The sequence below is a fragment of the Takifugu rubripes genome, chromosome 9 (assembly GCF_901000725.2).
Source record: "Takifugu rubripes chromosome 9, fTakRub1.2, whole genome shotgun sequence".
NCBI lineage: Eukaryota > Metazoa > Chordata > Actinopteri > Tetraodontiformes > Tetraodontidae > Takifugu > Takifugu rubripes.
In genome coordinates, this window is record NC_042293.1 from 9,145,114 (window position 1) to 9,170,563 (window position 25,450).

A 25,450-nucleotide genomic window follows, 5' to 3' on the forward strand; every position below is an offset into this window, starting at 1 on the left:
TCTCTGCCCAAGCACGCTCAGCGAATGCTTAATATTTTATTTGCGAGGACCTCTCAGGCTTTGATTTTTCCAACTGGATGACCTTAAAGTGCTGACAAATTATGCAGTGGAAGTAGCTGGGAGAAGCTAATTCTGATTCATAAATATTCATTGTTTTCACAGCCCCTCCAGTTTTCTGCCCGTGTCAACTGAATTTTACCTGAAAAGTCAGTCTGACGGGAGTTGGAGGAAATGAGGACAATTCCTAAAAGTCATTTTAAAAAGCTGGGGGCTCATAATTGGGCCTTCGATCCTCCTGTCCATTGTTTTCTCACTGTTCCTCTGCCTTGTGTGTGTCAGGTGACCTGGTGTCCCGGGCTATGCACTACCTACAGCCTCTGCACACGAAGAACCACAACAACGGTACACCCATGCACCAGAAGAGCACCGTAATTCACTGGCAGCCGGAAGCCATCTACACGTTGTGTTACTTCATGCACTGCCCTCAGATGGAATGGGAGAACCCCAACGTTGAGCCCTCCAAAGTTACCTTACAAAACGAGAGGTGAGAATCTCGACGTGTGAAGGTTACGTGTTCGGGCAAAAAATATTAGCCACATCGCCAAAATTTCTGCAGAAGGAACCTTCTTTTGCCTTCAGCTTTGAAATCTTTAAGGCGCTAACAAGGAAAATTCCTATTTTACACATGTTGCACTGGGACTCGGTGAGATTACGCTCATAACTACACACAATTCAGTGGTAATTTTCCTTAAGAGGCCTGCAGAGATCCCACTTGTGTAACTGTAGACCTGAACAGGCTTTTTAGTGTGTTTCTGGCTCACTCTGCTCCCCAGATGTTTTCCTCTAGAAGAGATGTGTGGGTTTATGTAAGTGAATTGTCAGCTTACTGGATGCCTGTCTGAGGTCTTCGGGTGACCCTAGAGGCAGCAGGAGGTGGGTGAACGCGCACACACGCACGCGTCTCGTGTCAGTATTTATAAATGCCGCCCTGAACAGAGAGAGACAGTATCAGCAGGCAGCTGTGGCGGTGTCTGTGAAATGTGAAGAACATAAGAAATAGACAATGTTTCCATGGATTTATTTCCTTCAAAATGACTCACATGAATTTTTAGGGACATTTTTTATTTATTTCGCCACAGAAGTATCCAAAGCAAAGAATGTTTCTGTAACGTTCTTGCCTCTTCTGAGCTATTATTAATTTACATGCTGCATATTGTCTGACATCAGCCTGTTTATTATTTTCGAAAAGTCCTGTCAGCTTCCTACAGAGGCAGAAAACGATATTGACATCCGAGCCTGAGCGATCAGCCTCTAAGCCTCCACTCTCTCTTGCCGGATGTGGAAAAAGCATGCGCTTCCCAGACCACCTCATGCCTGCTCAAGCTATGATCACCATTTACACTGAAATCACACCCGTGTATTCTAGCTGTAAACATATTTAATGAGACTGCTGAAGGTCAAGGTGCTGCAATGTTGAAAGACTTTTACATGGAAACGTGACCTTCAACCTTCAACCAATGAACTCCTACCTCCACTGAGCTTTTTGAGGCCATGCATCACCGTTACAGGCTGCGCGCCTCCTGATGAAGTGTTGCATGCTGCTTAAATGAAGTCTGCAGAAGCACTAACATCCTAAGGCTGAAGGTCAGGCTCCTTTGAAGCCAGTATCGGGACTAAGGGTTTACAGGTCTCAGAAGATCACACGACTAAAAAATCCTCCCATTATTCGAGTGTAGCACTGATGTGCTTAATTAAAGGTGAGTGATGGATGCAGGCTGAGCTTGAAAGAAACCCTTTGTCAATGCAGGTATCGAATAGTAAATCCCGGTGGAGTAAACCGAGTTTCACTGGCAAAACACGCCTCACCGCTGTGTGACAGTGCATATAAAACACGCAGCCGCACCTTTCCCCCTGCATCGTCACTGATAGATATTGATATGATGTAGCACGTGTGCCTTTATTTATCGCATCATGATACCTACAGGACTCTGATGCTGTGTGGCGTGGAGAGTGCGTTTGTGGAGAGTGTGTTTTGGAGCATTCATATTGCAGATGTGTCTTCATGCGCATGGTTTCTGTGCTGCAGTCAACATTGACACACAATGAGGGGGAAAAGAGCGCTAGACCAGAAGATGAGGAGATGCTGTCAGCTATTTTATTTGCATTTCGGAGAGCCGTGCCTGTCACTCCTGCGAAGCAGCATTTTGCAATCGTGGTGCTTTTGTTCCCTCTCAACATAACCATCAACCTTTAATTTACTTTAAAGAGGCTGTTGTTAAAAGCATGCTGGTGCACAATAATGGCGCTTTTTATTCATAAAGGAGAGGGCCCGATGCTCTCATGACCTCTAACGTTATGCTAAATTGTAATCGGAAATGCAATGTTTTCCCCATGGAGAGTTATAGCAAGCATGCTAATGCACATAATGATGTAAGAAGCTCAACAACATTAGGTGTAATGGTGCAACATCTTATGTGGTTTCATGGGATATTAAATGCACAGACTTCATCAGTGTAACCAGCTGGGGCATTAAATCAACCCATCAGCACTGTGCTGCTGAACATTACCTTTCTATTTTTGCAAAAGAGGAACAGTCCAAGACATTTTAAAACTGAAGTAGTCTAGGCTCTGCAGTCTGTGTTATATTTCAGTTTCTCAAAAGGAGATGTCTATATTCTTGATATGTGCCTCTAAGATTCATGCTCTTCAGTAACAACCAAGAATCTCCAAAATGAAATGCGCAAAGTCTGATGGATTTCAGTATTTGATGGATTTTCCGAGCACCAGGCTGGGAACACAGAGTACAGAGCCTGGACTTCAGTGCCAGCGTGAACATATGCATCTATCTCCCTCCACAGGCCGTTCATGGTCCTGCCGCCTCTGATGGAGTGGGTGCGTGTGGCCGTTGTTCACACAGAGCACAGACGCAGCTTCACAGTGGACAGCGATGATGTCCGGCAGGCTGCCAGGCTGCTGCTGCCAGGCGTGGACTGTGAGCCCCGCCAGCTTCGGTATGGCTGTAAGCTTTGTGTCTGCCTTTATGCTGTGTGTGTGTTGTGTGTCTGTGTGTGTCTGTGTGTGTGTGTGTGTGTGCGTGTGTGCGTGTGTGAACCTCTCCTTCATTTACACATGAAAACACCAGCAGACACCTCCATGGACCCGCTACGCAAATGCAGAATATGAGCAAAAGAAATGAGATTTTTCATATTTCCCATGCATGTTTCCTCCCTTTGGAGTTGCTGTTGGACGTCAAAAAAGTGAAGGCTTCCCAGGTGTTCAGGTAAAAGTACAGTGATATTTGCTTGTGCAGTAAATCCCGTGCTTCACCCTTCAGAACGGATGACTGTGTCTGTGCCTCGAGGAGACTGGATGCCGCCTCTACTGAAGCGAAATTCCTGCAGGACCTTGGCTTCCGTATGCTCAGCTGTGGCCGCACTGACCTGGTGAAGCAGGCTGTCAACCTGCTGGGGCCTGATGGCATCAACAGCATGAGCGAGCAGGTTAGATACACCATAAGCACGAGCTCTCCGAGGCAGCCCGTGAAACAGAAAATCCTCTCTGTATGCTCATCTCCCCCCTTTCACCGTCAAATACAGTGCAGTCCTGTAACCAAAGAGGCAATCACGAACACTAAAGCTGAGCCCGACAGCTATTATCCCCCCAGCTTTGCTGCTAAGGTGCTCTGTGGGGTATCACAACTACCTACAGTTTGGTGAACCTCCAGGGAAACTCTGCAGGTGTAGCACGCTTTTTTCCAAAGCAGAAATCACATATTGATTTTGAGTCTGGACAGACATGGTGCACTACTGTCAGATGTGGGATTGTGAAGCTCCCAAGAGAGTAAGTCGCTTCACAAGGTATTCAGTTTGATTAGAGCTCATAGCAGTTGTTTTGTTAACTCGAGTTAAAGGTCAAATTTCTCCACCCTCCATCCGATACCGAGAGATCTTGCACATTGGGTTTTTAATGATCTCTGCACTCACCTGTCAGTGAGGAATACATGCATTTATAAGCATAAATGTGGAAAAAGAAAGGGGAAGAAATCAGCATTTGCATTTCATTAAACTTATGACCCGACACTGATGCTGCTACGGTGACGTGCTCGGTGTCTCGTGCAGGGAATGACCCCCCTTATGTACGCCTGTGTCCGCGGTGACGAGGCCATGGTGCAGATGCTCCTGGATGCGGGAGCTGACATCAACAGTGAGGTTGGTGAAGCTTTTACTGCTCTTCCTTTCACAAAGATCTGAACTTTTTACTTATGTGTTATCGAAAGTATTGCATGTGATAGAAACTGCATGGTATCGCCCCCACATCTCCCCCACTTTGTTCCCTCCCATTTGCCTAAATGTGCAGCTGCAGATCATGAGGCACTGACAGTTTTTATGGATGCTGATAAGTGGTCTGATAAGCAGACCAAGATCATGCGATTTCCAGAAAGCGTCCCCAGGGAACTGAGGCATCGTCCTCGGAGAGACTCTTTCAGTCGAGGCCTCATGATCTCATGATCCCCTCAGCCTTCATTAGTCACCTCATCTGCATGTCCCATTGTGTCAGGCTTGATTTGTGCTCTCATGACCCACGGCCTGCACACAAAGAATAGTCGACCGGAATATTGAAGGCGCGCTGCTTTTGTACCTGATTGTTCACACGTGGTGCATGCAGATGATTCCTTTAGTGACTGTGCAGCCTCAGGCCGCAACGAGATACTTCAGTCAGTATTGATCAATGTTGACCAAAACAAGGACCATTTTAGAGAAACAATTATTTGTGCATACTACTTTATCACGAAGGCTAAAGAACACTGAAGTCTTGGAGCAAGTAGTTAAGTTATTTGAGAGATAAAGTTCTGTATTTACAGTATATAACTATAATTCCAGTGAAGGTACAGGTGCGAGTGCAACTTAAATGCATCACACTTTAAGTCATCACTCACTATAAGCGCCCCTCGGTCCTGAAGCATTGAGGAAGATGAGTGTCTGTGGGCTGCACCCTTTGGCCAGCCTGTAGCGACATAAGTGGTAGGGAGGTCAGCTCAGAGTGAGGCCACAGTGGAACCATTAACCAGACGGAGCAATCCATGCTGTTCGTTAGAAGGTGAACAGTGTGAGAGAGCACTCTGCAGACCCTGAAGGTCCTGGTTAATTACTCTGCTTTCTCCTGTAAAGACCCTTGTCCTCCCTCTTCTCCCCTGCAGCTGCCTCTCTTGTAGGTCCTTAGGCCATGTAGTTATTTTAATGGCTTCCTATCTCTCTCCCTGCCTTCTCTCCCTCCCTCATGTCCAACCTTACCTGTGTCCCTTCCCCAGGTGCCAAACTCAGTGCACAAGCACCCCTCAGTCTTTCCCGAAACGAGGCAGGCGACGCCCCTCACTTTCGCCGTGTTACACGGACATGTGCCTGTGGTGCAGGTAGTGATCCTTCCTCACCTGTGACTTTCTCATCATGACCTCTCGTTGTGCTTCAGCTCATGGTTGGTCATTGTTGTCCTTTTGTTGTTGTTGTTGTTGTCAATTTGGACTCAGAATGATGGTGCTTCTCCTCTCTTACAAAATAGATGTGTCATTGTTATGTCCTGATTTCATTTAGAGGGTTTTGGGTTGGGTTTTTTTTGTTTTTTTAAGGTCTGAATAGCAATTTGCACTTTAGCGCAAATGAATCGACCCGTTTTAGCCAGTGGAAAGTCGAAAAACAGTCGTTCAGTTCAGTTCAATCGCAGTAATCGTGATTGAACTCATTTAACTAATCCTATTTGACCTCCAAAAGCTCTGTCCATTGGTTTTTTAATCATTAACTTCTAATGGAAAATGTTTAGGCCAGGTGACATCACAGTCTGCAGTCAGCTGCCATGCATCTGGTTAAACTCTGCAGCATTTCACATCCAATTTTTCAAGCTATACATTTTAAGTGCGAGTCATTTTTCATTTTATCAAGTGACAAAACCTTATGAGATTCAGGAGCCTCCGAAGATTATTCGCTCATGATTTTGCACCCCAGAAAACCCCTGAATCATCTATCACTGCTAGCTGCTATATCAGCTGTGCCAACAGTGAAATAATTGTTTTTAATTATTTCAATAGTAATTCTATTTTTAAACTTGGAAACAAAGTCGTGTAGATATTTGCTAGTCAAATGAATCTGTAAAATTAGTTTTAGCAGAGTTTTGGCTGTATTTGCATTAAAAACCAAATAGCACAAATGCGTGCAACATTAGTCCAGTCAGGTTTATTCCAGCAGCACATTTATGGAATCTATTGTTGGAATCCACTGGCCAGGATCTTGTTCAAGACAATTTGATTTATTCAAAGATTCTCCACATTCTTCCTCTCCCCCCATCACAACTGCAGTTGCTGCTGGATGCCAAAGCCAACGTGGAGGGGTCTCTCCAGGACGGGATGGAGAACTACACGGAGACGCCGCTGCAGCTGGCTGCTGCCGCAGGTACAGAGACACAGTCTGAGAACACAACAGCCACAGGTTGCAGCACCCGACTGTCAGCTGCAGACGATTGCACAGAAAAATCCACCTTTTCTTTTCTACAAACTCTTTTTAACGATCAGGTAACTTTGAACTGGTGAGCTTGCTGCTGGAGCGGGGAGCAGACCCCATGGTGGGAACCATGTACCGTAATGGCATCTCGACGGCACCGCAGGGAGACATGAACTCCTACAGCCTGGCAGCAGCTCACGGACACAGGTGGGTAGCACACGTGCAACAGCACATGGATTGATAATGATAACAGTAGCACAGGCTTTTGTTTTAAAGTGGCGGTGGTGATAAGTAAAGCATGCCCTAAAAGATGTGGTCCTTGATATGCACTCTGTATTGTTTCCTACATTAAATAATTGCACATTTGTGAATCGTGACAATAGTTGTAAAATTACTCAAACACGTGTGCAGGTATTAATTTCCTGCACCTGATGACACTGGACAACAGAATGAAGCCTCATTAAAATCCATCAAACAGTCAAACCGCCTCTTTATTTGTGCTTTTATTCCTCCAGGAATGTGTTCCGTAAGCTGCTGTCTCATACAGAGAAAGGGAAAGGCGATGTCTTATCCCTGGAAGAGATTCTCGCTGAGGGTTCGGAGCTGGAGGGGAGAAGTCCGTCTCAGATCGACCTGATCCGAACCGGGAAGGCCAAACTGAAAGCCCTGAAAGAAGCCATGTACCACAGTTCAGAACACGGACATGTGGACATTACCATAGACATACGGAGCCTCGGTCGGTTTAAATACGAATATCCATTCCCTTCCAGTTGTCATTTCCAGCTTCAACCATATCTATATTTACATTTATGTGTTCCTCACTTCCCAGGGGTCCCCTGGACTTTGCACACTTGGCTGGAGTCTCTGCGAACGTGCTTCTGTCAGCACCGACGACCTCTGATCCAGGGTCTCTTGAAAGAGTTCAGCTGCATCGAGGAAGAGGAGTACACCGAGGAGCTGGTCACGCACGGCCTTCCCCTCATGTTTCAGATCCTCAGGGCCAGCAAGGTACGAGACTCCCACCATCACCTGGACAAATTCAATATTTAGAGACTCAAAAAATCGTCACTATTTTGTTATCAGCCGTTTAAAAACAGCCAAGGTCAAACACTTGAGGAGTTTGTAACACCACCGTAGCTGTCGGTGTGGAGTCACAGGGGAGAATAAAAAGAGAGAAATTTCCTCAACAATGTTCCTCAGAAATGGAAACTTCGACAGGAACTTGTTGAGGGTCACTGATGTCGAGGGAAGACAGGATAACAGAGTCATCTCGGGCCTGCGTTTGTGCATAAAACATTTAACAGGGGACGACGGAGCCGTGTGCGATGTGCTGAAAGATAAAAGAACATCAGATAAAAGTCTGGCAACAAAAGCCAATTAAAATGTTCATAAGTCTGCAAATGACAGCAGGATCGATACCCCCCTCTCTGCTAGGAAGGTCCTTTAGCTGTTTTTGTTCCAGTCTGTCCATATTAGGCCACCGTGTGTGGTGTAGCAACTTTCTTAAGTCTGTGGAGTGGATGTAAACTGCACAATGAAAATACTTCTATGCTCCTGATTGTGCTTGCTTTCATCAGAGCTCATTATTGTGCGTTGTGCGTCCCTCTCAGCTTCACGGAGACAGTCACCTCCTCAATGTCATGATTCATGACGAGCAACCTTCCCCTCTGGTTCTGCTCATCAGATCAGTGATGATTTCTTAAGCCCCAGCTTCTCTGTCATTGCTGTTGTGAAAAAAACAGAAGAAAACAGTGTTGATGATGTCCCCACAAGGACACCTTGGCCCTCAAAGAGTTACTGCATTGTCAGTCATTGTGTCCTTGTGTTTGGCTTTAAGGTGCCACTGGATCTGCTCACTCCACCGTCAGGACCAGAGACATCAGTTTTCTCTGAGGCCACTGTGACACCCCCCAAAACCTACACACACCCAACAGAAATATTCAATTAAAAGCCAGGTTTTCTCCAAGATGCCCACCGCAGCTCAGTTTATTACAGGTTTTTGTTTTTGTCCCAGGCATATAGTCCAGGGGGATTCTTAATTAGTCACCTAACCTTGAGAGGGAAACTGGGGCATTAAAGCACAACGGAGCTACGCGCACCTGCAGTAAACAGAGCACGCACTTCTCGCTGCAGGGATTAGCACTCAGAAGAATAGCATGACAGGTGTTTGTGTCTTGGTGGATACACACCGGATCTGCTGCAGGTGGTGAGGTTACAGAAGCGAACTGCTCATTTGCTCTGGGTGGATTTGGGGGTGTTTAATGGCTCTTTGTTAGCTTCGTGCTTTTGTAAGAGATGACAGCCTGACTGCACACAAGGGAACGCTACATGGTCTCACCTCGCTGCCACAGATAAATGACTGCAGTTAGGAGTTACCTGGTTTGATAATCTCTAAAGAAAAAAGGTTGAAAAAGCTCTATGAGGAGTGCCTGTTTTGTTGGAACATCGTGAGCCAAAAGCCTGCCGAAGCCAGCCAACTCTGTGTGGGTAATTATGTTTTGGATGGTTGTGTAGGAGAGGATTGTTGTAGTAAGTGCCAGTGTTCTTGTCAAATGTTGAACTTTGGCTATTGACTGAGTGCTGTCTGCCTAAACAGTTTTTCCTCACATGTTTTGTTGGTTTGTATTTTGACAGAACGAGGTGATCAGCCAGCAGCTAGCAGCCATTTTCACCCAGTGCTACGGTCCTTATCCTATCCCCAAACTGGCAGAGATCAAGAGGAAGCAGACATCTCGCCTGGGTATGGACCTCTGTTGGTGTTTTATTTACTTTAGAGATAAAAAAAAAAAACTATTAAAGCAGCTGCAACAGAGACACCACTTTTTTTTTAATGCAACTTTATTTACTTGGACTTAAATAAACTCTTTAGGTGTGGCTGATTATACCGCCATCTGGTGTTCATAAAGGGGAAAATAATTATAAAAGCTGCGGAATTATACACTCATTAACCCATTAACCTTTTAATTTGATGTTACATTATTATTGTACTGTCTTTCAGATCCCCACTTCCTGAACAACAAAGAAATGTCAGATGTCACATTTCTGGTGGAGGGGAAGCCTTTCTATGCCCACAAAGTCCTTCTCTTTACTGCATCCAATAGGTCCATTTTTTTCAAATGCGCACACACACACGCACACACACATACGCATGCACATTAAATGAAGCTGGTGGATTTCTATTGATTGGTGAGAGCTTATAAATCTAATGGAAAAGTGCGGCTGAATCAGGTTAGAAAAATTGCCCAGAAGTTCTTTTCTGATTGTGAGATATAATGCACGAGCTGGGACTTTAAGTACATTATTAAAGAAGATGGAAAATCAATTCTGCTCCAGCATAGACAGTCATTTAATTTAAAAAATGGTGAAGATGTCAATTTCACTCCAGCATCATCTGTCAGTGTTCAACGAGGAGGGACATATTATTCAATATGTGGCACTTAAACTGTTCTCAGAGGAAGATGCTCTTTAAAATGTGTTTTAAAGTGAATCATGTTTCTCAACACTAAAAAAACAACCCAATTTTTTTTTGTGTGTCTTCCTGACTCTAAAGGTTCAAAACTCTGCTGGCAAACAGACCTTGTGGGGAAAACACGTGCATTGAAATCAGCAATGTTAAATATCACATTTTTCAGGTGAGAAATAGCTCAATGGCTTTTAAACTACACAGTCTCACACCCTCCTCTGTATATTCATCCTGTGTTGATCCGTGGATTGCAGCTTGTGATGCAGTATCTTTATTATGGAGGGACTGAGACTCTGCACATCAGGAACACTGACATTATGGAGGTCAGGTTATGTATATTTAGACAGTTCAGAATCTCAGTGTCACCTAGAGCAGTTATCAGAAAGAGTCCTTTTCAAACCTTTGCATTCTAAATTTAAATGCGTCTTTCCAGCTTCTGTCTGCAGCTAAGTTCTTCCAACTGGAGGCCCTGCAGAGACACTGTGAGATTGTCTGCTCCAAGAACATCAACACAGAGACCTGTGTGGAGATCTACAACCACACCAGGGTGCAAAATACCTCCAACTAAATATAGATATTGATAATATAAGCTAAATGCACCAACATATGTATAAGATACACATGCATCAACCAAGTAAAATCTCTTTGTATGTTAGTTAAGAAAGAATGCACCAAATCCATCTGATGGATATTCTTGATTATATTTCCTTCTCAGTTTTTGGAAGCTCCTGACCTTGCTTCCTATATCGAGGGCTACTTCCTGAAGAACATGGTGATCCTGATTGAGCTGGAGCCATTTAAGCAGCTGTTGTACGACGCGCCCCCTGACAGCCCTGGCAGCGACATCCTCCAGGAGCTGGAGAAAACTCTGGCCCTTCGCATCCAATCCATCCACCTTTCCTCCTCCAAAGGTTCCGTCGTCTGACCTCCCGACTTCTTTCATCGCCACGGCGGCGAGTTTCTATTCAGAGCCACATGCATCTGACAGTCAAAGGGAAAAAGCAAAACTTGTGAACAGTTTCTGTCTCTGCCTCATCAGTCGCTTGTTTGCTTACCAGTCTGCCTTGGTATGAGTTACAGTGATGTACAACCGTTCATACGATGAATGCATTCTGCCACACTGCAAAAAGCAAAACAACTCAATGCAAGAGGTTCCTAATGTTCTCAGCAGGACGTTCCTGTGTGTTACATGTTGAATGAGGCGGAGCTAAAGGGGGAATAAAAGCATAGTTCAATGTTCATCAGTAACAGCAATATAAGCCATCCGTGTTCTGTCTCCTGGTTCTCAGGAAGAACACCCGACTCGTGCTTTCACTGTTTGCTTTAATGTTTGCTTTAATGTGTACAGAATGACAGAGTTTTTATATTTTGAAGCTCATTCTGCATTTTCTGCGCTGAATCCTTGCAAAGCCAAACCAGAGACGACATCGAGCAGCTGGGCAAAGGTTTTTCCTCTATCCACTACTGTGTAAATTTTGTTCATAAAAGACAGAAGCTATTGATAATGTAAGTTAATGTATATATCCACATGTGTTTCAATGCTATGTAGCGCTGTAAATCTTTAGAACATCTGTGTTTAAATGTTGCATGTCGGCGGAGCGGCTTTTACATGTAGACACACAAAACTCGAGGCAAAAGTATTTTCTCATCAGCATGGGTCAGTAAATGTGTCAAATGATGTTGTCACATTGTGTGTGTGTGTGTGTGTGTGTGTGTGTGTGTGTGTGTGTGTGTGTGTGTGTGTGTGTGTGTGTGTGTGTGTGTGTGTGTGTGTGTGTGTGTGTGTGTGTGTGTGTGTGTGTGTGTGTGTGGTTTGGAGCCCATTTGGGGTCTACGTCCCCTCAGTGCACATAAAGTATGTGTGGTTTGGTCCATCTTTCCCCTATAAAGATTAAAATGATGAATCAGCCCAGGCTGGTTTAAAAACAGCCAAAATTCTGGGTCTGCGTCTTGCTTGATGTTGACTTCTGAACCTGCGGTTCTGTTCTCGACCTCCTGATGGTTGGATCTCAGTTGGGCTGTGATTGGCGACCGTGAAACCGTGAAATCAGAGGAGGAAAAAGAAGGAAGGAAAGAAAAGGAAGGAAAGTGCAGATAAGATTAATCTATGTACATCCTCAGATTCTAACAGCACAGTAGATCATAAAACATAAAACATAAAAAATCAGGTTTATGATGCATGTCTATGTTATATGTGTTAATTTCCAGTGTAAAAAATGTAACTTAAAATCCTATTTATATGCAAGATTCCTGCAGACACATATTTATTACAGGACTAGTAAATGTCTGCTTGGCCAAGTTAGAACTATCCAGGTGTCAAACCGTGTTTCCTGCAAGTCGATCTAGATATTCCTGAGAAGTCATCAAATGTAAGCCTAATTTCTTATACGAATGGAAAAGAGGCAAATGAAAATTAAATTAGAAGGAAAAGGAAAAACTTAAATAGGCTGGAAGAAAATGTGTGTTTTTTTGTGTGTGTGCATGTGTAAACTAAATATAAATATATTTATATAGATATATTTAGTTAAGTCTAAACAATGCTCACTTGGTTTATGAGTTTAAATGAGGCCTGTAATGTACAGGATTTTGTTAAATAAGTGGTTAAACTGAAGCCGTAAAACTTGTTCTGTATTTATTTGACCCCATCGTTTGTTCTTTTTTGTGTTGCATTCTGATTTGGGTCATATCATTTTCTCTTCAGTGCACTTTAATCTATCCTGAGGTCTGTCCTAAAATACTTCTTATATCATATTTGGATTGCTGTGTTTATGTGTGTGTGTGTGTGTGTGCGTCTGTGTGTGTGTGTGTGTCTGTGTGTGTTTGTGTGCGTGTCTTTGTGTGTGACATTCGAATGGTGAGGAACATGGTGACAGGGATTGTTAGGTAGTCACCATGGTTACCACTGGCCTGAAGCAATGTTACGCTCAGTCTGCTGCACTGTGTTAATAAAGACTGAATGAAAACTTGAGTTGCACCTACACGTCATCTGCATGCCTACACACAAACACACACACACACACACACACACACACACAGCATTGAAAAACAAGATGTTTCACGCCACAATGGGAGTGATGAGAAATGTGATTTAAAGAAGAAACGGGGCATAATCGGCTTTAGCTGATTCAGGCCAGCATCTCATTTTTAAAGCACTGCTGGGCATCTAAATTTACTGGGCTGTGAACAGCAGCCAGAGGGACGTCATGAGTGGAGCCCCACAGGGGGACACACTCAATTATTCAGGCCAAAAACAATGGTTTGACAGCGTACAAGTGTGGTTTAAATGGCTTTCTCGCTTCCTTTTCATAGATTGGACTTTGTCATATACTAGGAAATCATGTCTGAGTGTCTTCTGCTCTACTTTTTGTGCGTGCATGTCCATGAGCTAACGAGAGGGCAAAAAGGATGTTTGCCTGACTAAGTCTGCCCCCTGCTCGAGCCCCTCCGTCCTCCCCTTGTTGTCATGCACAGACACTCTCCCTTTGGCACAAAGTAGGCTGGCAGCACAACAGCCGTGTGTTTTAGCTCCACGCTTTGAAGGACTCCAAAAAAAAAAAAAGAAAAGAAGAAAAAAACTTTTCAGAGTTGTTTCTGAGGAACATCATGTAAAGGGAGAGAGAGAGAGATAGGAGGGGGAGGAGAGGGCAGCAGAATGAGGGTTATGGGAAGAGGAAAGAGTTGCAGACAAAAACAGGCTGTCCTCCATGTGCTGCTTTGATTTCATCGATTAGAGGAGACTTCTATTGGAAAATACCTGGTGGAGGCTTCAGAAGACCAACAAAAGGTGGGTGAGAGCAGAGAAATATCAGGAGAAAAAAGATTAAAGTGACCATTAAACAAGGAGGCTTGATTGGGACAAACTGTGAAATTATGTTACACAAATATCTGAGCAAAATTGTTGCAGTCTCTGATATCCAGTTTTTCTAAATAAGATATTATCAGCAGCCCAAGTGGAACAATTTGTACAGAAAATTGGTTTTAGTAGTCTCCAAATTCTCTATTCTGAAATCATGCATGAAATTTCTTACTTTTGGAGTATTAAAGGTTATGCAGATTCGCAGTACAAACCTACACATTTGACGTCAAGTGGAGAAAAAAGAAAGAAATAAGAAATTCTGCACACTCCTCTTGTTGTTTAGTCAGCTTTTCTTTAAAAACATATATTCATATTAACTCAACATATATTTATTCCATGCTTCTAACCAATGTTGGGTTGAGCTACAGTCTTTTGTGTGAACTCAGAACAGCAAACCTATGACAGCTGAATACTCATAATGTTTAAATTCGATTTTCTCCTCCTTCCCCAGCTGTATACACACCCACCAGCCTTCACGCTGATGGACTGCAGCGAGATGTCAGCCAGGGAGGAGTTCACCTATAGTCACATGCCCATGCTGGAGAGGAACGGAGGGACACTGGGCCGGCGGGGAGAGAGAGTATACAGGCCTGAGAGGGACAGCTACACGGTGGATGTGAGGGCCAGTGATCTGCAGCTGGACCATCCGGAGCCTCTGAAACACCCCTGCTTCAGCTGCAGGGCCTGGCTCTACAGCGTCCTCATTGGGGTGAGTCAACGCACAACACTGGTGGGATTAACTTGCTCTGCTTGTTTGTCACTATCTACATGTGTCCACAGGGCAGCCTGCTCATTACTTCTGGTTTCTCTCTGTATCTGGGAAATGTTTTTCCTGTTGCTATGGACTACCTACGCTGTGCAGCAGGTGCGGTAAGTGACCATCGTGACTGGTGTTGAAATGATTTGACTGTTACGTCAAAGGCAGCATTTGGGGCTGATTTGGTGTTCTTCTGCTCAGGGCTTCCCAGCAGCCATAGCCAGTTTTGCCATTGCAAAGAACAGGAACGTCGCAGTGAGTAGACGCTTTGTTGGATCGGGAGCTAATGAATAGACACGTGGAATAACTACTATTGCTTCTTTCCAAGGTGTCGGACTTCCAGGTGGTCTACGTGTCCACGTTTGCCGTGACGACCACCTGCCTGGTTTGGTTTGGATGTAAACTGATCCTGAACCCTTCTGCCGTCAATGTAACCCCCCCCCCCCCCCCCCTTCCCATTTTTTCCCTAGTTTCGTGACTTTTTTTTCACACTTGTCCATGAGCAGCTGAGCCTCTGTCTCCTTGTGTTCAGATCAATTTTAACCTCATCCTAATGATCCTGCTGGAGGTTTTGATGGCCAGCACTGTCATCTTGTCTGCCCGATCTGCAGAAGACTGCTGCTGCCACAGGAAGGTCTGTGTGTGATATAGAAGGAGAGTGAGAGATCTTAATACCCCCACCATCATCTCATTCTTTCGTTTTATTCCTTTTCTGATTCTGTCCATCCATTAGCCAGTCAGATATGACAGACCTATGGTCGTAACTCCTGCTGTCTTCCCCACGCGAGTGCTTAAAGCGTATTCTGTGAGTACCATGATGCTAAATCTGTCAGGTTCCTTCGTTCCTCCGTTCAAGAAACTTTTCTTTCTTAGGTGATCGAGGTCATAGTTGGAATTTCATCTGTATTTGGAGGAATTATTGCACTGAATATGGACGCTTTGCTACCTGGCCCGTACTTGTCTGTCACATTTTTCTGGATTCTTGTGGCTGTAAGTTTATTTTTATGCTAGTCATTTTACAATAACGACTTATTTAAGATCGGATCCGTAACAAAGATACTCCCATTTAACCCTTCCTAGTGTTTCCCAAGTGCTATTGCAAGTCACGTTGTATCAGAATACCCCAACAAATGTCTGGTGAGTAGAAGCCAAAGTTTGATATTATAGTTGTGCTCTGGTTTGTAGAAAATGTCGATGGCCGTTACTGTATTCAAAAATGGGTATAAATATATGAAACTAAATGAAAGAGAAGCTTCTGCTTCGACCTTGTGTCTAGAGTAATGAAGAGTCGGTGCTGTCTTTTTTATATTCATTGTTCTTTAAAACTTAAAACTCTTACGACCTGTTGTCTATTTGAGTATCTAAAGGCTAAATTTATGCCAGCCGCCTATAATCCTGGATCTCTGAGCCGAAATAACTTCCATTCGTCACATGTTGTCACGACGTTCTCCACTTGTCTTCCCGGCCCGCGTCAGGTGGAGGTTTTGATCGCCATCAGCAGTGTGACGTCCCCGCTGCTCTTCTCGGCCTCCGGCTTCCTCTCTTCAAGCGTGATCAGCTTCATTGAGATATTCCTCCACAATGTGCCCACGTCCAAGGTCAGTCCAGTCAATGGAGGCATCTAGCAGACCTGGAGCACCTTTTAAACTGTAATCTGTGCACGTGTGTGTGTGTGTGTGTGTGTGTGTGTGTGTGTGTGTGTGTGTGTGACCCAGCAATCTTACGACATCCTGCTGCTGATCCTGATGGTGCTACTGCTGGTCCAGGCGGTCCTGACCTCAGCCACGGTGGTGCACTGTGCCTCCTACAAGAGTCAGCTCCGGATGGGTTCTGTCGACAGCGACGACAGGGCGCACACGACCAAACATTACTGCGAGGTACGCCAGGACACGAATAAACGAGTTACAAAATGATGTAACAGCGACCAACTTGTCATATATGCCATAAACTGATGTGTTTCCCTCCTTCAACAGCAAATATCCAACGGTACGCTGCAAGACTTTGACAAAGATAGAAACTGGAAGGCAGTCATGGTTCAAATGGCCCAATGAGCCCCTGCACAGAGGATGATGACGACGAAGATCATAGTGAAACTGAAGAAAGTAGGATAAACACGGGCAATGGTATATGAATTGGATACAAAAATGGTGGGATGAACAGAGAGTTACATTAGATGGAAAAAAATATCAATATTTGCACATATAATCGGAGAATTTGTGTTTGACCTTTTATTTCTGTGGTTTTTGTACTATAAATTTGACATGGGCGACGAATCAAGTCCGTTATACACCGAAGAGCATCGTCAAAAATAAGAAATATTTTTTATGTGTTAGTAAATTTGTTCCATGGAGTAGAGTTTAAATAGCCCCATTCACTGTCTATATTTCCTGAAGATTTTTTCTATGATCTACATACTGATCTACAAAAAGATTTGGGCAGGTTGCTTTGTCTCTTTCTAGGATTTTCTGCACAGATACAGCAGTTCATTATAGTTAAAATGATTAACTGTGTTCTAACAAATTTGATGCTTAATTCCTGTAAAATGACTGACATTTTGTCATATATATGTCATATATGGTCTTTATATATATAATAATAAAATAGTCCTTATTTTGAAAATCAGTTTTTTGTTGCCATCTGCTTTAAAATGTTCCAAGCAGGCTAAAATAATGAAGATATGCTACAGGACCTCATCTGATTTGACATTTTTCCACTTTCAGTGGGCCTGAAGGAAAAACTTCCAGTCGTGACTTTTCTTTTTTATTCTGGCTTGCACACTGATAGGGTCAGACATGTGTACAAAGATGATCAAGTTCATGATGTTTTATTTTTGTTTCATTTCTTTGTTCCTTTGTATCTTATGACTCACTATTACCTCCCAGGCTGCCTGTCATATTACTATTGAAATAATAAGAATAAACCTTTAGGCATCCTTATTCAAGTAAAAGTGCATAGATGATGTTGAATTATTAATGCAAAAATGGCAGTAAATTAAAATATTAGTACTTTGCTATCAAGCTTTCTTGTGTGAAACTGTGAAGTCTGTTGTCAATATAAATATTAGATAGTGAAATTTTTATGAAGTTATATTAAATATCCCCTTTTATTAAAAATTCGACTTTCTCCATTTGAGACATTAAATAGTGTGATGGATATATTTTGTAGTCAGTATTGATACAAAAACCTCAAAAAGACATTCATTCAGTCTTCTCTAACTGGGGTTTAATCATAGTAGAATTAGATTACAGTTTAACATCAGTTTGATACAGATGGCACTTTATTGCAGAGCATTATGTTTTAGCATTTTGTGCTAAAATAAAAGCTCATACAAGTATAAAACTGAATAAACGAGAATAATAAATCACAAGGTGTTTATGCAAGAGGGGACTACATCACGTCTCTGCAACCGTGAAGAGCAAAGGGAGAGAGGGAGGGAGGGAGAGAGAGAAGGAGGGAGAGAGAAAAGGAGAGAGAGGGGGAGGAAAGAGGGAAAAAGATAGAGAGACACAGAGAGAGGCAGCTTCCTTACTTCCTTAACCGGTAGAAACCGGCTTGTGAAACACTAGACTGCTGCAAGCAGCACATACTGCATATGCATCACCACCAGTTTTTTTTTTTACTGCCTCTAAAGCAGTAATATGTAGCAGTGTATATGTCACAAATACAGTGATTTCATCAAAATTGTATGGAAAACCATTTATATATTTACGTGTTTGTATCATTATTATTGTAATTATTAGTGTTATGCCCTATATACAGTTTGCATGTATTGACGTACTTAGATCATAAGGTATAGAGTGATGGTTAAACTGTATATATTTTGCACATACTCAGTAAATAGGCATGTAAAAAAAAAGGAAGCAAAATATAAGTTGTTGCAGCTTTTCGGTGTTTTCTATGATTCTGCTGCGAGTTTGCTACTCTTTGTTATTTTAGGAGACTTAATATTATATTTTTGGATTTCCATAAGGGGTGTTCGCCACACCCTGGCTTTGTGAATGGCAGAGATAACGTCCATTCGCCGATTGCACGTGATTCTGCTGGGTTGGAACCAGAATGATAGACGGGCTGCTGTAACCTATCCAGCCTGCCAGTGTTTCACAGTTAGGTTGTAGACTGGTGAATCAAACGGTGTGTGTGCTGTTTGCCGGTCCACTCTCCCATCTAAACCAAATCGGAGTCCCCAAACACTTTAATCTGCGTCTGTGACGCTTTCAATGCAAAACCCGAGATTTTTCGCAATAAGCCGTCATTTTTCAGCTTCATCGTCTGCTCTCCCTGAAATAAACGTGCGCCATTGCGACCAGGATGATGGCGCGGTGATGTGATGAACCTGAAATTTTAATGGGTTATCTCACCATCCCTTGTTTCAGAGGCAGGGAGGGGAGAGGGGAGGAGAGGGGTGCTGGGGGCTGAGGAGGGTGCGAAGGCGGACCAAACCGGTGTGCGCGGATACATGCCGGAGCTGCTGGCCCGCACTGCAGATTAACTGTTAACTTGCCGGAAGATGCTTCGAGACATGGTGAGTGGGATTATTTCATAACATTTTAATCCATAAACTGCGTGCGCGGGGGTGCTGAGGTGAGGCTTTTGGGATGTCAGTCTTTGCTTTTCTCAGCAGTCAGGTAGACGGCTGATGCGGGTGCGGAGCATCTTGGAGGCTGTCTGCCACACACACACACACACACACACACACACACACACACACACACACACACACACACACACACACTACGGTCAGTGCAGTTTGACGCGTCTGGTTTTTCGGTGCGCTCCTCCGGCGCTGAGAGGACTCAACTCCGTCTGGTCCCGCAGAACAGAGGCGAGATCCTCAACGTGAGCTAACTGGAACAAAATGATCTCTTCACTTCCATGAAATGTACTCAGTGACTTACTGATGAGTCAGAAGTGACAAAACAGTGAATACACTTGAGTGTTTTCTCTGTCGCTGGAGTCACAGTCAACTTCAGCCGCCATCTAATTTATAATTAACGCAGATTATCTCCTGAACTCAGACCTGCCTTTTCACTGTTAAGTTAGATGCTGTTTGCGCAACACAGAGGGTTTCACCTTTCCAGACAGTGATGTGTATTATCTGTTGAACTAAATGAGTTGCCACAGACAACACTGCCTTCCCTGACTGTAGCAAAAGTCATGTAAGCCCTAAAATTGCAATCATGGGAAGTTTGCTTCTACTTTAGCAATTGATCCTCGACAAGACACTGGACTTGGCTTCTCTAAGATTTCAGCTTGGTAATAAGGGGATAGCGTGAAGGTTGCAGTGACTGTAGATTGGAAATGGTGATGCATTCACTCTCCACTTGAAGGGCATTCACATAACCTTGGGATAAATGCAAAGATTTTAACCTGTTTTGAACAGTGCCTCTATGTGCAAAGGCAAATATGTTTACGCCATAAACTACACTCACACACTGCAAAGGCACATTCTGAAACACCCTGCTGCTCAGTTTGGAATACCTGAAAAGATTTTTTTTTTCTTTAATTTCAATGTACTATCGAGAGAATGTACTTTCACTCAATCAAAGGTTAGCTCCCCTCTCAGGGTTATCAGTGGTCACAGAGAAAATTATGTTCACTCCTCTGTGAAGACATTACATCTCATATGTGTGTTATTTTTAGAATGTAAATGTTTTATTTGTCCTAAGTGTTCATTTGTATTTCAGGAAGAAATTGGTCTGAACTTCTCTTGGCCCAAGCTCGTGTAACAACCCTTCAGCCAGCCGCCTCCATTCATTTATCAATCTGCACCTATGACTTTGTGAACTGATTCCAGGAGCTGTAGACATGAGACACAACACTGTGATGTCTGCAAGAGAACCCAGTACACTGGTGTTCTCCTGAATATTGGATTTGTTCCTCTTGGTGACACATCTGAAAGGGTCATGGCCTGGCTTTTTGCCATATTTGGTGACAGGGGCTGAATTTGTTCAGGTGTCCATCTATGTTCTCATTTGACCAGGTCATATAATCCATTAAGCTCTATCAGGTGGACCAGAAAAACAAACTGGAAGAAGGTTCTCCTCTAATCTGAGGAGCTTCTTCAGGAGCATTTAACTACAGCCAGACGTGTCTGCAGAGGGAGGTCGTAGTGTGCGTGCACACTTGTGCTCTGGATGCAGCACATTCTTGATCAAAACCTAGACATGGCCACAGCTCTACTCGCTGGAGAGAAGCTGAAGGAGCTGATCCTGCCCGGCTCCTCTCAGGATGAGAAGAGTGGGGCGCTGGCCAGCCTCATGGTGCAGCTCAAATTGGAGCTCCCCTTTGATCGGGTTGTTACCATAGGGACTGTCATCATCCCCATCCTGCTGGTCACTCTTGTCTTCACGAGGAACTTTGCAGGTGAGCTGTCAAACCACAAGGTTCCTAAGACAAGGCAATTAAAAAGTTCCACAGTTTCTTTGAAAAAATAAAAAAAGAGGACAAAGGCTAAACTGGGATCCTGCAGACAACAGTAGAGAGGGAACAGGAAGAAGAGAAAGACATAAATTGGAGAGATGTAAGTTCAGTGCTGCGGCAGACTGCAGCTCCAACCATCTGGGACTGAGCAGTAAGACAAGATAATGTTAAAACATGGTTTTCAGTATAGACTCACTGGGCTGTTTCCAGTAATATTCTGGGTTTTGCTGAATATTTAAGTGATTCAGCACATGGACAGCACCTTCAACACATAACATATCCACACATATAACACATAACATAATAGCACAATGCACAGCAGCTTTATAACGGTATAACAAAGACATGTGAGGTGGATTTTATTTGCTTTTATTTTTGCTAAGACAGAAAACTGTCAGGCACAGTTTGGAGCTGTTCAACTGAGACAGACGACTATATTTATTTTTTTCCCCTTCAAAGAACATGGTTAGTTTTTGCCACAGATGATTGATACTAAAAAGGCCTCCAGCAGCTATGTGCGAATCAATAAAAGGTTTATATTGGTTTAATTGGGTCTTTAGCGGAGCAAGCAACTCGGGGTTGTTCTCTGTTCTGTTACAGCAGAATGGATGATTATTTGGCTGACTGTATCTTTTATGTTCCTCAGAGGAATCCATATACTGTTACACACCACACAACTTCACCAGAGACCAAGCACTGTATGCCAGAGGCTACTGTTGGACTGATCTGCGGGATGCTTTGCCTGGTGTGGAGTCTCACCACTGGCCTTCGCTGTTCGAACACAAATTCCTGCCTTATGCCCTGCTGGCGTTTGCCGGAATTATGTACATCCCTGCTTTAGGGTGGGAGTTCTTGGCATCCACGCGGCTCACATCAGAGCTGAATTTCCTTCTTCAAGAGATTGATAATTGCTACCATCGTGCAGCAGAGGGTCGAGCACCAAAGATCGAGAAACAGATCCAGTCTAAAGGACCTGGGATAACTGAGCGAGAAAGGAGGGAGATCATAGAGAATGCAGAGAAGGAGAAAAGTCCAGAGCAGAACTTGTTCGAGAAATACTTGGAGCGACGAGGCCAAAGTAACTTTCTGGCTAAACTGTACCTGGCACGTCACTTGGCTATTATCTGCCTCAGTTCCATCCCCATATCCTACCTGAGCGCCTACTATGCCCGCCAAAGGCAGGATGAGTTCACCTGTGCCCTTGGCGAGCCCCCAGATGTGAGCAGCTACGCTGAACTGAAGCTCAGGGTGAACTGTAAACTGCCGGCTGTGCAGCTACAGCGAATCATGGCCACTGTGGATATCGCTCTGCTCTGCACCATGAATCTCATCATCCTCCTTAATTTGCTGCACTTGTTTGTCGTGCGTAAGTCCAACTTTGTATTTGACAAGCTGCACAAGGTTGGAATCAAAACAAGGCGCCGCTGGCAGAAGTCTCAGTTCTGTGACATCAACATCTTGGCCATGTTCTGCAACGAGAATAGAGACCACATAAAGTCACTCAACCGACTGGATTTTATCACCAATGAGAGCGACCTCATGTACGACAACGTGGTCAGGCAGCTGTTGGCTGCACTTGCACAGTCCACCCATGACTCTACCCCCACCGTGAGGGACTCTGGAATACAAACCATCGATCCCAACATGGAACTTGGCGTGGGAGAGATGGGTGGGGAGCCACTGGTCATCAAACGACCTAGGAAAAAGATTAAATGGATGCCAAGTACAAATCCTCTTCCACAACCTTTCAAGGTAAGGCCTGGCATCCAATCATATCAACCTTTAATCAGCAATGAGAATAACGTGCAGAACTGGAAGTGAGCATTATTAGAAATATCACAAATATAAATCTTCTCTTAACTCAAGTTTAAGTAATAAAGTATTCTAATGTTTTATTTCCATTACAAAGGAACCTCTAACTATGACACGCCTGGAAAATAACACCAAGCCAGAGAAACCCAAACAGCTCAGGCGAAAGACAGTGGCGGACAGTTTCATCGCACCACTTCTGGACAGCAAAAATGCGCAACATCCTGCAAACAAAGGTATGAAACATTGCGACTTTCATTTTTTACGCACATATTTTTGTAAAAACGCAAAGGCCACGGCTGAATGTTCTGTAACCTTTCATGTCCAACTGCAGATCTAAGCGGAATGGAGAAAAAACACGCTCGTAACCTCTCTCTGGATGTCCACCCGTACATGCTGACCATCAGTAAGCCCAAAGTCGAGGCCACGAGCACAGAACCGCTCCCGTCAGAACACAACATGGCCACTGTTTATCTTCCAGACACCCACACTATTGTTCATGTGTCTGGTGCAATTACAGGTGAGTTCAACATCGTATTTGGTTGAAATGTTGAAAAAATTTGAATTAACATAGCAGCATTTTCAGGGGTGAAGACTGGTGTAAAAGAAAAAGAAGTCAAACTTTTTACAACTATTGTACTAATAATGTGTAAAAAATATAGATCAGTGATTGGATCTGTAATAAAGTATACTGTGTGCCCTGTCCTTTCACTATGGTCATGTCTCCGCCTCGGAGATTTCCTTTCACAAATTTAAAGCCGCCAAGCAGTAATTGTATTATAATCATGCTGATAACATGATATTATAGGAAACAAAATAAAGCTATGTGGAAAAACATGGTTTAGGTCTTGTAGTCTGATTTAAATGTTACTTTACCAGAAAGCTACAAGCCATGGTTCTTCAGCTAAAACATCATGCACCAAAGGATTTTACATGTCAAAAAAACAGCAGTTTGATCACAATTTGTGCATGTTTGTGTCTCCCTCTGTAGAAACGAAGGTGTGCTCTCCGACCAACACTGCCTTTTCGACGATGACCCTGCCTACCACAACTTATATTAATGGTGTAAGCCCAAACCCTCCCTCCAGCGAGGACGCCCTGAGTCCCAAGTCCTCGACCCCACCAAGAGATCTCCTTGCCCAAGCACAAAACCCTGAGTGCCAGCCACCACCACTGACTATAGCCCCGACACACCAGCTGCTGAGCATACATCATACACTGTTTGAGGAGGAAGAGGATGAGGAAAACCGCAGCAACAGTCTGGCCGAGAGGCCTGGGGAGCTCATTGCTGCTGGGGAATGCTGAAGAAGGAAAAGAGATGTCCACCAAGATTCTTATATCTAGAGACACAACCTCCTGTGCACGACCGCCACGTCAATCACCTCTTATCAACAGCCACCTCTACTCTTACACTGTCGGATGAGGAAAAGGCAGAGGACAGAACAAAGACTGTTAGATGCAATCAGATGATTGTACTTATTGATAGAATATGACTGACAGAAAGAAGTGTTTCAAAGATGATCAGATGGAAGTTTGTACCTTTGATCACGTAGATCAAACTCCTACTGTAGGAAGTGATGTCACTTTCATGTCTCAGGATGATTGTGTACAGCTAAACACCCTCCAATGAAACCAGCAATCTTATTCAACAGGGTGCTAGAATGCAGGATCTAACAGCTGAATTTTAAGGGGTCTATCCAAACATTGGCTTGTGATGAAAGTGAGTGAGGTGAGCTTCAAAAAAAGAAAACACAAAATGAATAAGCAAGATCATACACTATAAAGCTCTTTTGTAATGAGGACCTAAATACAGCTTTGAAGAAAATGCATTTTTCCATGTATATATGGCAGCACTTAGTACCTTTATTCAATAGCCCAGTAGAGAGGTAGCTTGTGCAATACAGTTGTTGAGATCTGCACAGTTAATATGCAATCAATCACTATATTTGTGGCAATAATGTATGTGCACACAGCATCCTGTCTGATAGAAGAGTATACATATTGTGAACACATATAAATCAGTGTTTGTGGGGTGTTCAATATTGATTAGGGATTATGTAGCTCGGACAGAGCTTGTCTTCGCTGTATTCACAGGTGATTAGAGAGAAAAATTCTTATATATAAGAAGAGAATGTACAATACAGACTTGGTGCCGAGAAGGTGGTATTGTGAGGTTTCTTTAGCAGGTACTATATCTGCGTCATTAGAAGGTATTGATGGGGGCATTTTCTCCTTGAACACTATGATAACTTCTCCAAGGTGAAGAAAATAATTGCCAAAGTGTGTGGGGTTTTTGCCCTACTTAATTTTGTCTCATCAATGCAGTGACAAGACCAAGTTGTTCAATGGAAAATTTAGGTGCGGGTAGGATTTGGCTTGGTTTGCATCAGTTATTTCACTTCTGCCTTGTTTCACATATCTTTAAAGAATAAAATGAAGATTTGTAATGTCAGTTATAAATGTATGCCTGTACAATAGCACAGAAAAAAAATACAGGGTGCCTAATTAAATAAGCATACTAAACATACAGAATTCCTCCAGAATTTATGCATGACAATGGTCCCTTCATATTAATTTGACAATTACTGTAGAAGGTATGACAGCTGATTTTAGAGGAAATACCTCTGCATAATGTACAGGTAGGCTCTTTCTTCGGA

General features: G+C 43.5%; 3 protein-coding genes across 5 annotated transcripts in view; all 3 read left to right on the plus strand.

The window, feature by feature from the left end:
- Positions 1-12,903, plus strand: part of btbd11b (BTB (POZ) domain containing 11b) — a 46,061-nt gene extending 33,158 nt beyond the window's left edge. Inside the window, exons 3-17 of one of the 2 annotated variants that reach the window (XM_003967424.3) lie at positions 340-544; positions 2,859-3,011; positions 3,335-3,500; positions 4,119-4,208; positions 5,309-5,410; positions 6,347-6,440; positions 6,560-6,695; positions 7,004-7,224; positions 7,318-7,496; positions 9,123-9,228; positions 9,487-9,589; positions 10,039-10,120; positions 10,206-10,274; positions 10,385-10,498; positions 10,667-12,903. In XM_003967424.3, the coding sequence (XP_003967473.1) occupies positions 340-544; positions 2,859-3,011; positions 3,335-3,500; positions 4,119-4,208; positions 5,309-5,410; positions 6,347-6,440; positions 6,560-6,695; positions 7,004-7,224; positions 7,318-7,496; positions 9,123-9,228; positions 9,487-9,589; positions 10,039-10,120; positions 10,206-10,274; positions 10,385-10,498; positions 10,667-10,876 (2,030 nt within the window). In that variant the 3' untranslated portion in view covers positions 10,877-12,903. The remainder of the gene's footprint in view (positions 1-339; positions 545-2,858; positions 3,012-3,334; positions 3,501-4,118; positions 4,209-5,308; positions 5,411-6,346; positions 6,441-6,559; positions 6,696-7,003; positions 7,225-7,317; positions 7,497-9,122; positions 9,229-9,486; positions 9,590-10,038; positions 10,121-10,205; positions 10,275-10,384; positions 10,499-10,666) is intronic. The other variant, XM_011607333.2, reaches the window with a different exon arrangement.
- Positions 12,904-13,443: 540 nt separating this feature from the next.
- mlc1 (modulator of VRAC current 1) lies at positions 13,444-17,582 on the plus strand. 2 transcript variants are annotated; one of them, XM_003967531.2, is made up of 12 exons: positions 13,446-13,735; positions 14,259-14,516; positions 14,588-14,677; positions 14,766-14,819; positions 14,893-14,994; positions 15,097-15,198; positions 15,298-15,369; positions 15,438-15,554; positions 15,645-15,701; positions 16,040-16,162; positions 16,280-16,441; positions 16,538-17,582. In XM_003967531.2, the coding sequence occupies exons 2-12, from the start codon at positions 14,289-14,291 to the stop codon at positions 16,613-16,615; spliced, it is 1,185 nt and encodes a 394-aa protein (XP_003967580.2). In that variant the 5' UTR covers positions 13,446-13,735; positions 14,259-14,288; the 3' UTR covers positions 16,616-17,582. The 2 variants fall into 2 exon arrangements, with proteins under 2 accessions (XP_029698228.1, XP_003967580.2); XM_029842368.1 differs by lacking the exon at positions 15,645-15,701 and having other exon boundaries at positions 13,444-13,735.
- A 1,374-nt stretch (positions 17,583-18,956) lies between these two features.
- panx2 (pannexin 2) lies at positions 18,957-25,329 on the plus strand. The gene is made up of 6 exons (XM_003967425.2): positions 18,957-19,086; positions 20,249-20,927; positions 21,631-22,736; positions 22,894-23,029; positions 23,128-23,313; positions 23,785-25,329. The coding sequence occupies exons 2-6, from the start codon at positions 20,699-20,701 to the stop codon at positions 24,096-24,098; spliced, it is 1,971 nt and encodes a 656-aa protein (XP_003967474.1). The 5' UTR covers positions 18,957-19,086; positions 20,249-20,698; the 3' UTR covers positions 24,099-25,329.
- The last annotated feature ends 121 nt before the right edge of the window (positions 25,330-25,450 follow it).